Source organism: Lonchura striata, chromosome 3 (genome assembly GCF_046129695.1).
Source record: "Lonchura striata isolate bLonStr1 chromosome 3, bLonStr1.mat, whole genome shotgun sequence".
Classification (NCBI taxonomy): domain Eukaryota; kingdom Metazoa; phylum Chordata; class Aves; order Passeriformes; family Estrildidae; genus Lonchura; species Lonchura striata.
Genome location: NC_134605.1, coordinates 62,985,315 through 63,001,988, shown reverse-complemented (window position 1 = coordinate 63,001,988; position 16,674 = coordinate 62,985,315). Strand labels below are relative to the sequence as shown.

The 16,674-nt window shown below is 35.8% G+C and overlaps 1 protein-coding gene across 1 annotated transcript in view; it reads left to right on the top strand.

Annotated features, from left to right (window-relative positions):
• NKAIN2 (sodium/potassium transporting ATPase interacting 2) overlaps window positions 1–16,674 on the top strand; it is a 510,593-nt gene that overhangs the window by 232,131 nt on the left and 261,788 nt on the right. Inside the window, exon 2 of the mRNA XM_021547161.3 lies at window positions 662–799. Coding sequence (XP_021402836.1) covers window positions 662–799 — 138 coding nt within the window. The remainder of the gene's footprint in view (window positions 1–661; window positions 800–16,674) is intronic.

The window sequence follows — 16,674 nt, the reverse complement described above, 5'->3', positions numbered from 1 at the left end:
ATTTTTTTCTTATATCTGATCTGTCTGTTTGGAATGGTATTGCTTATAAACAGTAATTATCAGCCTGGGATGGTTCCTCAATTGATTTATAATATTATTTATCTAGAGTCCTGGGGAAGTTTATACTTCAGCTGATGTTTGTGACAATGGAAGAAAGTAAACTATAGTCATTATCAGTAGAACCAGGTCAAAAAGTTATATGTGGTTGGTTACAGGTAAAAGCCCACTGACAGAATAGCTGGGGTAGAGAGAAGAGATAAAAATCAAAATGCAGTGGAAGGGATAGGACCAGGCTAAAGGATGATGTTGTAAATGGAAATAATGTAGCTGAGAAGATGTCATAAACCTATCAGATGTTTTCAGCACTGATACCCTAAAACATTTGCTGGTGTATAAAAGAGTGATTTGTGTTTCTTCCCCTGCAAACATACCATTCTAGGTGAACAGTTTTGTATCTTGGTAGAATATAATTCAATAACCAGTGAGAAGTACAGCTTTCATTGAAACTAGAAGTTGAAACATTTGAAACTCATCTTATTTTACTTCTCACAAGTGTTTTTTTAACTCAGAGCAATTGTCTTGGATATGGGAAGGGGAAATACCTTTATATATGTTTTCTGGTTTGTTCTAATCTATTTTTGCTCTTGCTTTTTATTCATAGGTTTCTGTGCTCGAGAGGCAGATATTTGACTTCCTTGGTTATCAGTGGGCACCCATCCTCGCAAATTTTATACACATTATTATAGTCATACTTGGCTTATTTGGAACCATCCAGTATAGACCTCGTTACATAACAGGAGTGAGTATTTTATTTTATTTACTTACTTTGATGTGCATGTGAAAAAAAAAAACAAACAGAAAAACACTCCACACTGCATCATTCTTAAAGCAAATAGAAATCTTATCTTGGTTTAATTTTTCTTCTGTAACATTTTTACATTTACTTACTGTCTCTAAAATTTAAAAGTCAATATGGTCATTAAGTGCATGACAATATGAACATGGAGTCATCTTAAGGAATTACAACATCTTCAATATTAGGGGAATTTAGAGCTATTCTAAATGTTAACCATAATTTTCCTGGATACATTGGACCTCCTCAATAGAGGCATGATTCATTTTAGTTACTCATTATTGTTATTAACTTATGTTGCTAGAGTGCTTATCTGTTATGTACATGCCTCCTAGAATTTATAATCCAACCTGAAAGTGAGATACGGTGTTATGGTAAGAAATAATGGACTGAGGGCTCCAGTATGAAAATAAGGATTTGGACCTTAATTAATATTTTTAATCCATTTCTTTCCTTATAAAGAGACTTAGTATGTCTGTACTCTCTGGCATAATGCAGTATTAATTAAATCCTCTTTTCATACTCTGGGTTTGTGGGGTTTTTGCCATTTGTACTTCTACAAAGAAAGAATAACAGTAACTCCAAAAACCATAATTCATAATACCTTTTGTTAGATTTTCATAACAATATTGCTGTTAAAATTTATTATGAATTCATGTAAAGCTTGTATACATTTGAGAGATAGGATTTAAAAAATTTTCCTATACATAACCATATTTTTGTGTCAGATGAAAACAAGGGGATCTTAAAATGATAGAGTGGTTTGTATTGGAAGCAAGCTTAAAGATCACCTGGTTCCAGCCTGGCAGGGGCACTTTTCAGTAGACCAGATTACTTTAAACTCCACTGCAACCTTTTCTTGAAGCCTTCTGGGAATGGGGAATCCACAACTTCTCTGGACAATGTGTTCTAGTGTCTCACCAGCCTCACAGTGAAGATTTCCTAATTTCTAATCTAAACCTACTCTCAGTTTACTCTTTCAGTTTAAAGCCTTAACCCCTTGTCTCTGTTAACTCCAGTGAATCTGTACCCTCTTCTGCAAAGTCTCTCTCTTAATTGTTCCCTCATATACTCAGAGTATAGAAAGATTTTGCTTTCACCCCTGTGCTACCATCCATATTGCATTATTGTTATGGTGGGAGAAATACATTAACATTTGTGTCTGTGTTTCTGTCTCTGTGATCTCCTGTATGCAGAAAATTTGCATCCACATGTGTGATGCCTTTATGTATACACACAATTTAATATATTAAAAAAAAATTTACTGTCAACATTGACAAGTATGTTGAAAGCGTTAAATATTTAGTTTTCCTTCAAGTTACAACACTGAGAGACATTTGAACTGGAGTTTCCTTTAATTTCTGGTACTTTGACCAGTACAAGAGACTTGAAAATAAAAATGCAAAATCCAAGCATCCATTAAAGAAAAAGGGTTAAATGTTCCATCTGAAGACTATTCTGTGGCATAAAATGAAGCATGAGCATAAATTGGTTAGCTGAACTAAACAAAAAATTATACTTAAATGGCCTGCTACTATGATAAGTGCATTGTGAATGGAGAAGAACACCAGCTTTATAAACTGAGTGCATTCACATGAGTTTCTGAATGATATGGTTGGTGCATACTGTTCTAACTAATTTTTGCACACATTTTTCTTAGAGCTCACCCCAACTGTGGAGCCCATCTGGCTTTGTGAGTTTGCCTCTCTGCATCATCTCATTGATTTTGATAGAACCAATATAAGATTGAGCTGTCTTGTTCAGAGTTTATAAAAAACACCTGAATGTGCCAGTTATCACAGACTGAATAAGAAAACAGTGATAAAGTGATCCTTTATTTAGTTGGATCAACAGAGGAGCTCTGTGGCCCAGAGTAAAAGAAAGACATGAACCTGTTAGAGCAGGTCCAGAGGAGGACCATGAAAACAGTCAATGAAGTAGAACATCTCTCCTCTGGAGGCAGGCTGCGAGAGTTGGAATTGTTCAGCCTGGAGAAGAGAAAGCTCTGGGCAAAGCTTATTGTAGCCTTTCAATATATAAAGGGGACTTAAAGAGAGAGAAGGTCTTTTCACCAGGGCCTGTAGTGACAGAAAAAGGAACAATAGATCTAAACTGAAAGAAGGCAGGGTTAGATTGAACATAAGGAAGAAAATATTTACAATGAGGATGGCAAGACACTGAAAGAGATCAGAGAATTTGTGTATGCCCCACCCTTGGAAGTGTTCAAGGCCATGTTGGATAGGTCTTTGAAAAATCTAATCTAGAGAAAAATATCCATGCTGATGGCAGGGGATATTTTTAAAAGCCCCTTCCAAGCTTATACCTGTCACATTAAGTCTGTGAGAAAAGGATTATTAGTAGTAAGTACATTACTTAACACATAATTGCTGATATACATGTGAAAAAAAAAAAAACCACAAAAAAGCAACAACAACAAAAAAAACCAAAACCAAACCAAACAAAAAAAAAACCAAAAACCAACAAAAAACCAACAAAAAACCCAACAAAAAAACCCCAAACAAACAAACAAAAATAACAAAAAAACCACCAAAACCAAAAACAAACAAACAAACAAACAAACAAAAAACCCAAAGAGAAAGAGGCAATTACCTTATGTCTGAGCATCTTGCAGCATCATCAGTCTACCAAACCATTAGGCCCCAGTGAGTACAGTTAAGTTAATCCATGTCTTTTAAAAATTAGACATGGTCAATTGGGATCTACTTAATGTCTCATATGACTCTACCAATTCAGGTTTGGAATAATTCTGTTGTAAATTGAAATTTATTTTCTTACTTTTTTAAAAAAAAGTTTAAAGTAGTACATGAAAATGTGCAGCATTTAATCTCCCATATGTGCATACCAGGATACTATCCAACAACTGTAATCATGCCATGGGAAATTGTAAAACCTCTGAGCTACCTTTCTGAAATTTAAAGATACTAAGACAGTCTCCATATGGTGAATTATTTGACCAAGATTTTTGGTGAGAAAAAAATTCAGAACACTGTTTTGCTAAATCTTGTTAAGAGAACCAATTTTCAGATAAAACAGTTATTTATAATAAAAGGATTCTTATGCTTAATATTTTTAAAAAGTGAGTTCTGGCATTAATACATCTTATTGACATAATTTGATTTATCTTCCAGATAATGGTTTTATTTATAATAAGAAAGTGTGTGTACTCAACTTCAACACAGAAATTGTTAAAAAATATATTTTCACAGAATACAGGAATGTGTAAGGTTAGAAGGGACCACAGTGGATCATCTGGTCCAACTTCTTTGCTCAAGCAGGGTCATCCTAGAGTACATGGCACAGGATTGCATCCAGATGGTTTCTTAATATCTCCAGTGAGGGTGACTGCAACCTCTTTGAGCAACTTTTTCTACTGCTCATTCATTTTCACAGTAAACAAGTTTTTCCTCTTATTTTACTTCTGCTTTCTTTATAGCTGTTAGGGAAAAAATTATATGTAAAACCATTTAATAAAAAGGATGATGGAATAAAATAGAATTGTCATTGGGCATTCTTGTCAGCCTGCAAGACACAAAATTTTTAAGTCTACGAAATCAGATTCCTACCTGAATCTGCTCTCTGTAAAAGGTTTTCTAGGAAGTATTTTTCCATTCTGAGACAAACCATTCAGTCCTTCAGCTTAATTGTACTTGCTGTGTTGCAACTGAAATGTAGACATTTATTTATAGAAGGGGGCACACAGACATGGAAATTACTTCTCTGTTCTACACAACTTTTCAGAGCAAATGATAATTTGGGAACATAAGCAATAATTTTCTGCATAATCATTTTGAGCTAATGCCCAATAATATTATAAGTACAATTAAGTAAATGACCTTGAACATTTTTGTAGTAGCTCTGTCTGGTGGCTGTCACAGGAGGCTGTGAATCAAGATACTGATTCTGTTTCCAACTGTGCCATTGGAAAGATGATTTGTTTGTTCAAGTTTGTTCAAGCATACATAGTAATATTCTTCAGTTTTTTCCTTGATTCAGTAGTTTGTCATGGATAATAATGAATGGGAATATTTTTTCTGTTGTTCTTAGAATCATAGAACCATAGAATGTGCTGAGTTGGAAGGAACTTGTCAGGATCATTGAGTTCAATTTTTGGCCCTAGGTAAGACATCCCAAGACGTACAACATTTTCCTGAGAGCATTGTCCAAGTGCTTCCTGAACTCAGACAAACTGGTGTTGTAACCATTTCTTTGGGGAGCCTGTTCCAGTGCTCAACTGCCCTCTGGGTGAAAAACCTTTTTCTGATATCCAGTCTGAACTTCCCCTGTCTCAGCTTTATGCCATTTCCTTAAGTCCTGTCACAGGTTACCAAAGAGATGAGTGCCTATCCTTCCACTTCCCCTTGTGACGATGTTGAAGACCAAAATGAGGTCTCCCCTCAGTTTCCTCTTCTCTAGACTGAACAAACCAAGTGACCTCAGCCCCTCTTCATAAGTGGCTCCAGACCCTTCCCCTTTTTTCTGTTACTCCTTTGGATGTTGTTTAATAACTCAATGTCTCTTTTATATTGTGGCACCTGAAACTGTGCACAGGGTGAAGCTGCCCCAGCACAGAGCAGAGCGGGACAATCCCCTCCCTTGCCCAGCTGGTGATGCTGTGCCTGATGCATCCCAGGATAGAACTGGCTCCTTGCCAGTGCTGATTCATGTTCAACTTGCCATCGACCAGGACCCCCAGGTCCCTTTCCAAGGCACTGTTCTCCAGCCTCTCATTCCCCAGTCAATAATCACAACTAGCATTCCTGATGCAGAATCTGGCACTTGCCCTTCTTAAGTTTCATATGGCTGCTGATTGCCCATCTCTCGAATTTGCAGAGTCTCTCTGCAGGAACTCTCTGCCCTTGAGGGAGTGGCTCCTCCGAGTCTGGTGTTCTTGCCAAACTTACTTACTATTCCTTTGAGTCCTGCATCCAAGTAATAAATGAAGATATTGAAGAGCACAGGGCTGAGGATGGATCCCTATGGAAACCCACTAGTGACAAGACACCAGCTGATGTCACCTCATTCACTATAATCCATTGTTCCCAACTCAAGAGGGTGTTGCTCCTCCATCATAAAGCACAGTTATCCAGCTGTTAGCTGGACATTTTGTCCAGAAGGTTGCTGTGGGAGACAGTATCAAAAGCTTTGCTGAAGTCCAAAAATAATACATTTCCTTGCATTTCTAGATCAACAAGGTAGGTTACCCTGTTGTAGAAGGAAATCAGGTTTGACAAGCAGGATTTGCCCTTCATGAAGCCATGGTGGCTGTAACTAATGACTGTGTTGTCCTCCAGGCATTTTTCAATATCTCCCAGAATAATATTTTCCATGATTTTACCAGACACTGAAGTGAGACTGACAGACATATAGTCATGTAGTTTCCAGGGTCCTCCTTCTTGCCATTTTGAAGACTGGGACAATGTTAGCTAGCTTGCAGTTAGCTGGAAGTCAACCTCTCTGGATTCCCAAGACCACTCAAAAATCATCCAGAGAGGCTTTGCAGACATCAGGTAGCTCTTTGAGGAATCTGGATTAATCCCATCAGGTCCCATAGAATTGTAGGGATCCTGCTGAAGCAACAGATCCCACAGAAGTTCAGGATCAACTGGGAATTGATTATTCTCACAGTCGTGGTCCTCCAGGTCAGAGCACTGAGACCCCCTTGGTCCATCTTCTATGTTGAAGACAGGGGGAGTGAATGTATGGCCTGTATTATCATTAAGTCCAACCATTAACCTAATATGGCATAACCCACCACTGAACCATATCCCTAAACACCATATTTACATGTTTTCTTTGAACACTTTCAGGGATGAGGGAATAGAGTATTGCTTTAGGGTCCCTATAAACTCCTAAATTAAAGAGGGGACAAAGCAAGGGAGAAACAGCACTCTTGTATAGCTAGTTAGTAGAAATAGTTAATTATAATAAACATTTCTGTGTCTGATGAAGTAAATGGAGATATAAAATTGCTAAAAATATAATTCAGCATAGGATTGCATTGAAGTAAATAAAAGCTTTGAAGTGCAAAATATGTGACCAAGAGGATGAGGACAAAGAAAAAATACAAACTAAAACTAGAAAGCGTAAAAGAGCACTAGTAAACCTTACAAAAACATGCTTGGGACACTGGTAAAACTCCATTACATGAATTAAGACTCTTACAGTGCTGGAGAATCCACCTCAGCCCTGAATTAGTTTTGCTTCATTCATGGCTTAATTTTTGTTATGCCAGATAAATTGATGCTAATGAAGCGCTGGTATTTTATGGTGCACTAGTTTTTGCATAGGGGCCTTTTCTTGAACTGCTTTCCATGCCATGAATAGCAGCATAAATTCTCCAAAGCATTTTCCATGATAAGTATTCAATATGATAGCATTCTTTTCATTCCAGAATTTATATTTAATATTTTGGTTGAGAAATGCTTGCTCATTAATATATTTCTCAAAAAAATGTTTGTCAAAGCTCTTCTTAAAAAATATCTTTTATTCTGGTCACCTTTTCAGTAGTTCTTTATCAAGTCTTGTCAATGTTTTCTGAAATATTTCCATGTTCAGAAATACCTGGAACGAGAGCACTTGCAATTATTGCAAGTTTTTTCTCTTAAAAATTCTCAGAAAAGATTAGTGACAATATGGATGCCAAGGAAGAATAGAGTTTGGGATTCTTTTTTATAGTCTGTCCTTTTACTACTGATGCTACCTCAATACAAATGACCTTTGTAAACTTGACTAACTGTTATTTTGTTGGAGGGTTTTCCTCACGTCTGGGAGATGCTGTGAAAAATCAGTAGGGATGTAAGTAGAAAATTGCCCTTTGGACTTTGAACAACATATGCTGAAAGGAATTTTGATTCACAGGGAGGTATGCTGTTTAATACAGTGCTTCTGCTGCTGTTGGGTCAAAAGACTAGATTTTAGTATGCTGTGGATTCAAATGTACTTTAATTTATATTTAAAAGGAGAGGCTTAGCAGTTTACTTTTGTAACTGAATCTAGCCTGCTTTGGGTAGGGATGAGAATGTGAAGGAAGTAGAAGTTTGTGAATTGCTGGCTGGTCAGTGTCATAGGACTAATCCAAATTTTGAGTCTGATGGCTAACACATACAGACCTTGATCAAACAAAAGCTTAACTATTCCAGTGTTCAAAAAGTAATTATTTCTGTATGGTTATCAGTTAGTTTATTGGTGGACTATTAAATACAAGTTTAAAACAATTTGTTTTTTACAGAAAGTTGGTCTAAGATTTGATGACCCTGGGCTTTTGACCTCTCCTTTTAGATATATTTTGATAACTTGCAAGACATCTCAATGTATTTCAAATTCTTAAGCCCTGGAGATTCAGCTAAGCCTTGAATAAATATGTTTAAGAATTACTTCCAGTATAATATTATACAGTGTACATCTGTCTTGACTGGATGGAAGCTGATGAAAGAAGATAGTCTACAGTAAATTTCTCTTCATTTTCTGTCATTTTTTGGCTCTTGATTTTAAACGTTTCTTATTATTTAGGATAGAGTATATTTTTTTCCCTATAATTGTCTGCATGAAGTTTGACTACTTTCATCTGCTCTCTTCACTGAGACTTATTTAGGTGCGAGGCATTGAGGGTACAAATAATTAATCTAAAGGAAATTATGTAAAGGATGGCTCTTCTTTTAAAAGTGTAACATAGTCTTTGAAGATTAAAAAGTACTCAGACAGTTAAACTGCCAGCTCTAGGAAAGCACAATGGGGAAAAAAAACCCAAAACATAAACCCCCTGCTGATCAGAGAACTAGTCAAGACATAAAAAGGAAAGGATCCCATACAGGATCTCCTTAGTCTCTAATTCCTCTAAGTTTTGAGTAGGATATTACTTTCTCAGAAGTTCCTGCTGTCAGAAAACAGTTCTAAAGAGCAAAAGAGAAATTGCCAGACTCCAAGAGGCTTTTAGAACAGCAAGCATTTTAAAAATACAATATACTCTTTTCCCTTATTTGAACATGAAATCTATTAGATTCTTAGAGCCACTGATTCCTGAAAATTAATTGGATATATTTTTAGAAAGTATCACTAAAAGCACTTCGGACAAGACTCCAGTACAGCATTTACTTTAACAGTTCTGCATGGAGTTTTGTTTTCTTTCAGACTGAGATGGGTTTTCACTAATTTTCAGAGTGTGTTTTAAGTCTTCCATTATAAAAATGTCCTTTTAAAGACACTTAGCTAATACTGTTTTTTAAAGTGATTAAAATGCTGATTATTAGAAGATGAAAGATTAAAATTTGCATCATAAGTGCAACTTTGGTTCCCAAGAAATTTTATGCAGAACATGTTTGGTGCAGAAAAATGACTGATACTTTTAATTAAATCCACATTTATTAGTGTCATGGTAGGTTAGACTGGTGTAGAATACAGCTACATTAATCCTTCCCTAGAGCTTTTACTCCCTTACAATGAACTGTGTTCACATTTAAAAAGTAGCCATTCAAAATGGCTCACCCTCTCCCATTCCACAGAAAAGGAAGATGATTTTCCAGGAAGTCACCACTGAGGAGTAAAGTTACATGTAGAACTGAAAACAACGTATGATGATTATTGCATTTTATTTGAGTTCATACCAGACAGCTCACCATGGAAAGTTGAAAAAATAAAGTTCTTCTGCATTTCATTTCTTTAGAATAGATCCTCTGTTTTGTCACTGTAATAACTTGTGGGTTTTTTTCTACAGTGGAGTCTGTGCTTTGTTTTTTGGTTTAGTTTTTTTTTTTCTTTGTTTTGTTTTGTTTTGTTTTTGGATTTTTTTTTTTTTATCTTTAGAAGAGGTAGCAACCCATTCTGTTAAAATAATGTCTAATTGGCGCTTAGTTGAAATACTACAAAGAGCATGGAGAATGAATGATTTAGCTGATGAAGTCTTTAAACAGATATGTAGAGGAAGAGATTAGAGATTAAATCCATGGGGTTTGCTACCTCAATCTAAACTGCAATGGAAAGCATTACAATTCTCTTAAGCACCCAATAGCCCTGGCTAGTTAGATATAATTAAAAATCAAGCAAGGATAAAGCAATGTTTCCACTGCTCTGAGATGACCTCTGTAGTTCAGTGCTGAATATTTCTCTTCAGCATAATCAGGTTTCCTTGTATTTTCCAGACTTACACCTGCATTTGTTACTGTGGAATTTCACGTTGTTTATTTAGTATTTTTAGTATTTTTTTTCTACTTGCTGTATATCAATTATGCTGACATTTGCTTGTCTAAAAGGTTATAGCTCTATCTTTTTATCTTTTATGTGTTTATAGCAGGCATTCATGGAGATATCTTTCCACCTCCAAGCTTTTAATGTCTCTGCCCTTGTGTCACACTACTAGAGTAGGGAAGTATTTCCCCACATTACTTTAAAACGTGGGAGCTGACACATTAAAGGTCTGAGGCATTTTCTCATTATCAGATGAAAGGCTGTGACAGATAATCATGTGAATCCATTTTTCTCAAGTTACAAGCCAGTGCTTTACCCAGTGCATCCAGCAAACATAGAGGATGCCACAAACTGTCTATAAAGTCTAGGAACAAAGACTGGAATCACAACTACCTAACAGTGTGGAATACTTATGTGAGAAAAAAAAAAAAAAAAAAAAAAAAAAAAAAAAAAAAAAGAAAAAAGAAAGAGTCTTTGAACAGTATCTCTCTGTCCCAGCTGTCAGCTATGCCCCATTGTCCCATACAGCCACTCCTCTCTGCTGGGATGGGGAAGAGAATTGAAAGGGTAAAAGTGAGAAAACTCGTGGGTTGTGATGAAGTCATTTAAGAGATTAAAAAAAATCTGCACTTGCAAATAAAGAGAATTTCATTCATTTGCTGGTTCCCATGGGCAGGGAGGAGCTCAGCCATTCCCAGGAAAGCAAAGCTCCATCATGCCTAACAACATCCCTCTCTTCCTTTCTTCCCCCCAGTTTATATACTGATCATGATGTCCTATGGCATGGAATGTCCCCAGGGTCAGCTGGGGTTGTCTGTCCTGGCTGTGTCCCTTCCCAGCTTCTTATGAACTCCCAGCCTCCGTGCTGGTGAGCTGGGGTGAGAAAAGACATTGATGGGCTGCAAGCTCTGCTCAGCAACAATGAAATCATCTTTATATTATAAACACTGTTTTCAGCACCAACCCAAAACATAGCTTTATACCAGCTACTCTGAAGAAAACTAAAAGACAAAGCTGGAACATTCTTTAAGCAAGGGAAAAGCTGCTGATGTCTGAACCTGGCTTTGTGATAACTTTTGTCAGACTCTGTGGCTGTTGCAATGGCTACTGGTAACCCATGTTGTGCTTCTTCCAAGGGATTAATATATTTTAATTAACAGTTTATAGCACAGTGAAATATACATAATTAAAAAAAAAAAAAAACAGGAAACATTGCCTTTAGTCCAAACTACCTGCTTAAATCTCACATTCCCCGGCTCTGCTGCCTCTCCTTTGTAACTGGCTCCTGGCTCTGGGCTTCTTGTGGAATACCATCACAGAACAAAAGCTCTGCTGCTGCTTTTCTTTCTATTCCAGCTCCTTCTGTACTTCTATGTATTCACCTTGATTCAGTTGCTAATCTCTACATGTATATTTGAAATGGCATTGTACTGAGTATAGCTAAAATGAAATTTTATCTTTAAATTAAATGAAGTCTGAGTAGCCCTGCTTACCAGTGCTGTACTGAAACCAAGTTCTTCTGGCAACTGATTAAGATTTATGCAAGTTTAGTAATTTGAGTAATTTGAGTAAAGCTGACTTTAGTCATAGTTGTCTTTTATCTCTGCACAGAATGACCTGACAATACCTGGAGTCCACCCTCATATTTTTTTCAAGAGGTTTTTTTTTTTTCTAGGAAATGTGGCTGGTTCTTTTTTGTGAGCTTCATCGTCACCCTGAAGTTATGCTACAAGAAAGGTTCATTCAGAATCACACAAAGCTATACTACCCTATTCATTTACAAATCCCCATTTCCAATTCTGAAAGACAGAGATGCTTTTCTTCAGTTATATTCCAAATGTGGCCTTTTTTTTTTCCCACCTGAACAAGAACTTACATAAAAATAATTTGTAAACCTTGTCACAAATCTTCATTTCACAACTTCAGAGATGCTTTTCTCTACCCATCTGTACTTACCTTTTAAATTTTTTTGTTTTCATTATTGTTTTCAACTCCCAAAGCTCCACTAGAAACATGGTACTTCTTTCAAGTTTTACCTGTTGCTGTGAGAACATTACCAATAAAAATACATTTTCTGAATGACACAGAAAGGCAGGATAAACAATGAGTAGAGCTGTAAAATGTACTATTAAGCATGTTCCAAATTTCCAATGCTTCCTACCTCTATAATTTAGCTGTCAAGGCCACTATTTATTTGCATTTTGTTTTATGGGTTATTATGTATATTAGGCATAGTTAGTGCTACATACAGTCATGTTGGTTATCATAGTGAAGCAGCATTTTACATGCTATGTACTCAGCGGGTAAGATTTGAATTATAAATGCCTCTAAGGACAGAATTTTGCATATCAATATTAATTTTACTTCTATACAAGTCTAGTAAAGTAACGTTTTAGTTCTACAATTAAATGGTGTGATTCCCCCAATGCCAGTTTGAGCTACCAATAGTGCTGTTGCTCAGTTTTGTTCCTAGCTGTAATTTCTTAACTATTGTCAATCATCCTTTTTGTTAGATTTCCATTTATTTATTATATTATATTATATTAAGCTCTGCAGCTGTTTTCATTGATTTCAGTATCAGTTTTGGGTGAATGAGACATAAATAATTTTGGGTTTCATGCTGTTTTTTTATCAGCTAACAGGCCTGTTAAAGCTTCTGTGCTTATTGTGCCCTGAAACAGTGAATGTTTTTCCTTTCATTTATGGCTCACAAAATTAAACATTTAGCTGGTGGGTTTACTGTCCAACTGGAAAAAGGCAGAACTCATTAGAAATATCTGCAGGAATTTGCAAGTTTATTAAAACACCATCTTTTGGAAGAGCATATATGTTGTTCCTTGGATAACAATTTTTTTAAAGGATAGCATTATGGAGGTAATGCATAAACAAGCAAAACCATCGCAGCCATGTGTCCTTTGCTAAATAGTTTGAATAGGTGATAAGTTTGAAAACAAAAGAATGAATTTTAAATTGGCATCATTTATTTTATCAGCTCACTCTTAATCAGTTTTGCTTTTTTAGTCTAGATCTAAAGTAATCTTTAAAATGTTTCTGTTGCAAGTAAAAACCAAAAAGTTATTCATAGCCTATGGCACTGAGCACTCTATATATTTAATTTTGCATCTGCCTGAAGAGCAAATTCCTGTTTGAAATTTAATGTTGAAACAAGCCTGTCACTGATTTTATTTATGAGTTTTGTTTTACCTAGTTACTACTTCTACATTCTGTGAAACAAGAAGCACTCTCCTGTCTTTAGTCTTGTTGAAATACGTATTCATAGACTTGAAATATTTTTAGTGACATAAATGGTACAAAGATTTTGGGTCCTACACCTCTTAGTTGTCTTGTTAAGCCAATTTTTTATTTCATATTGATACTCTGAATTCTGTAGCAAAATTAGATCCTATTTCTGTCTTGAGAGACTTACCCTTATAATAAATTTAATTACTACCAATATTAATGCATTTGTCTGCATGTCTTAGGGTGATTGACAGTGCTTTTCTCTCATAACAATGTCATTGTTAAATTCACATAGGTGTAGACACGGTGTGAATAAGCAGCCTTTTGTCATGTGTCTGTTTCTAAAATATGTTGCTGTTTCTGCGTGAGAAGTGTCTTTGACGACTTAATTGACATTGTCTCTTTACCATTTGATATTTGAGTTCTAGGATAACAGATTCTAAAAATGGCCAGTTTTATTTATGGCCACAAAAGGCCTGAAAACAGGCACTGATCATGGAATGAGGTAAAAAAGTTTTGATCCTTATATGCTGTGATTTGCACTCAATTGTACTTTAAAAGATGTGCACAGTAGGAGGATTCCTGAACAAGCCACATCGCAGAGAGTCTGTGGTTAAGTCAGGGAAGTGTTGTGTATGTTCATGCATGACAATGACTTGGAATTTTAAATACAATGTTGCCTTTCCTATAAAACTAGTCTTCATTCACTAGTAGGAGAGATGATGAGACTCTCAGATTTATCCCTTTCTGTCATCTGGGAAACAGAACTGCCAAGTTCTGGCATTAAAAATCATGAGGACTGAAACTCATTGAAATACATGAGGATTTTTTTATTTTTTATTGCCTTAAAAGAGTGTGTATCACCAGAGTGATCCTGAGAGTAAAATCAAATAAATAGAATATGGACTTGGTTACACTGTATTACTCTTGGCCCTTTTCTCTATAGAAAACCTTCATTTAGTAGTTGAAAAATTTAATGGATGTTTTCTTTTCACCTTTCAATATCTTAGGTCACTGTATTAGATCTTGTGCTCCTTAATGTAGGCAATAATGAGATACTCTGCCATCTTTGCTCTCCTGGACTTCACTGTGGTGCAAATTCTCTGCTCACTTCCCATTCTCAAAAATGGAGTCTACGCAGTTCTGCTGCCTATGGACCAGTGCTGTAGTTAGCCTGTCTGTAAAAATTATTATTTCAAGGTTCAACTCTGTGAGTTTTTTGTGCCTTCTGTTTTTCCATTTCTTTTAATCCCCTTATCGACCTTTGTGTCTCCGTTGAACTTTCTTACAAGTTCCTATGATAAAGTACTATAGCTTTTCATCATCTCTCAGCATCAGTTGTGTTTTGGAAATTCAAGTTTTCCTTCCTATCTCTACAAACCAAATGGGATAGCAGTTTTTTTGTTTGATTGCTTTTGGGTGTTTTTTTTTGTTTGACTGCCTCCTTGGCATAATTTCTACTTTTTATGACTGGGTTATTCCCCACTAATTTCCTCTGAGTTTAGTTCAAATATGGTGTTGTACATGTTGAACAAAACTGACTTCAATTCCACATTTGAATTTTGACTTATACATATATATTACAGACAAAGTGTTAGACTCCTTGAGTTTCGCATTTTTTATTCATCAGGTCATTAAAACAATTCTGATGAGATGAGCTACAAAATATTGTCTTATGATCAGAAATCTAGAGTGCTCCAGTCACATATTCCCAGGGAGTTTGGCGTACATTGGAGAAGAGTAGGCTGGACATACAATATTTTTAAATTAGTTGCCAAATAGTAACTAAGTATTTTGACATTATTTGTATGGCAAAATATTTCATTATGTTTATGGGCTTTCAAAACACTAACTCAGATATCCCATATCAGCTTTGACATCTAGCAACTATGCAGGTTTAACCCAACAAATACTGCAATTTGCTTTTATTACCAGTAGTGTACATTTTCACAGAAAATGGCATGTATTGATCTTAATGGTTAGGCTTTGCTTTCATCAGTCTCTCTCTATGAAATCTGGGTGGAAATAGGAATGCTTTAAGCTGCATTTGTTTGCTAATTGAACTATGAGTTTATCTCATGACAGAAGCAAAACTGCTCTCATTCACTAGCATTTTTCATTTGGTTTTGTTATTGCTTGAAGCCTAATTTTATTGCAATTTAAATTTGGCATAGTAACATATTTGTTTTGACAATGAATTACTTTCTACCAAAACAATTCAAATTTAGCCATGTGAGGCTAGTAGTGGAAAGTAGAACTACTCAATGCAATAATGACTGTTCAGCTGAGATATGAGGGAAAAAGATCTAAGGCTTTGAATTGCTCCTACACATCCTGAGCTCATGCTGTATTATAAGTCCAGTCTCTTGATGGCTTCTGTTTCGTTATCTTTCTACATTTTTTGTGTTTAGTTTGTTGGATTGTTTTTTTGTTTTTTTTTTTTTTCTTTCTTCAATACACCTTGAAAACAAACCTAAAATGTAAAGTCTCATTTTGCCTAATTGGAAAGGGTTGTGTTGTTTTCCTTTTTTGTGGGGTGGGAGGGCAGCTTTGGTATTATCCTGTGCGGAATTGTTTGCAAGTTTGAATTTGGACTTTTGAGTGAGGTTTTAGACTAACTGTAGCATTTGTTGCTTCCCATGTAATTTAAATCTATCAAGTTGTTTACAGATGGATCCTGCCTTTAGTTGAATGGGAGGACAGTTTCCATTTCTTTACAGTGTAACCTTTATCCTGAGGGAGTACAAAAATCAGAGAAATGTTAGCCCTCTTCCTGTAGGGCTTGACTCTCAATAAATAATCTATCTTCTGTCTCTCCATCGTTTTTATGTAATCTATTTGAAGCTGCATGGTGAGTGCTGAGTGCTGAATGTCAATGACAACTGTTAAGACAGCCAGAAATATTCATTAATATGCTTGTGCATAGTTTGCTATTTCATTTCATTGATACTTGGAACTATTTCTTCTCACTTATTAGAAAGTATTTACACTTATCAATGTTTTTTTTGATAACTTACATATGGAAATTCATGGCTTAGTAGAATATATTTATTTATATTCTTCAAATATCTACTGCCTGTTAGGACTTGTTAGCTGATCAGTATAGCATAGATAGGGAATCACATTACTTTTTAAAAATCTTTTATACCAAAAGTAAAAACTCTTTTCAAAGTATTCAAAATTATTGAGGTTTGCACCAACTCTTGTGAAAAGAGGGTTACTCCCATACCTTTAAGGACAGGATTATGGCAGGACCTTGATAAGGGATTTGCCAAGAAGACCAGTGACATCCTGGCTTGTATCAAGAACAGTGTGGCCAGCAGGACCAGGGAAGTGATTGATTCTCTGTACTCAGCACTGGAGAGGCCACACCTCCAGTA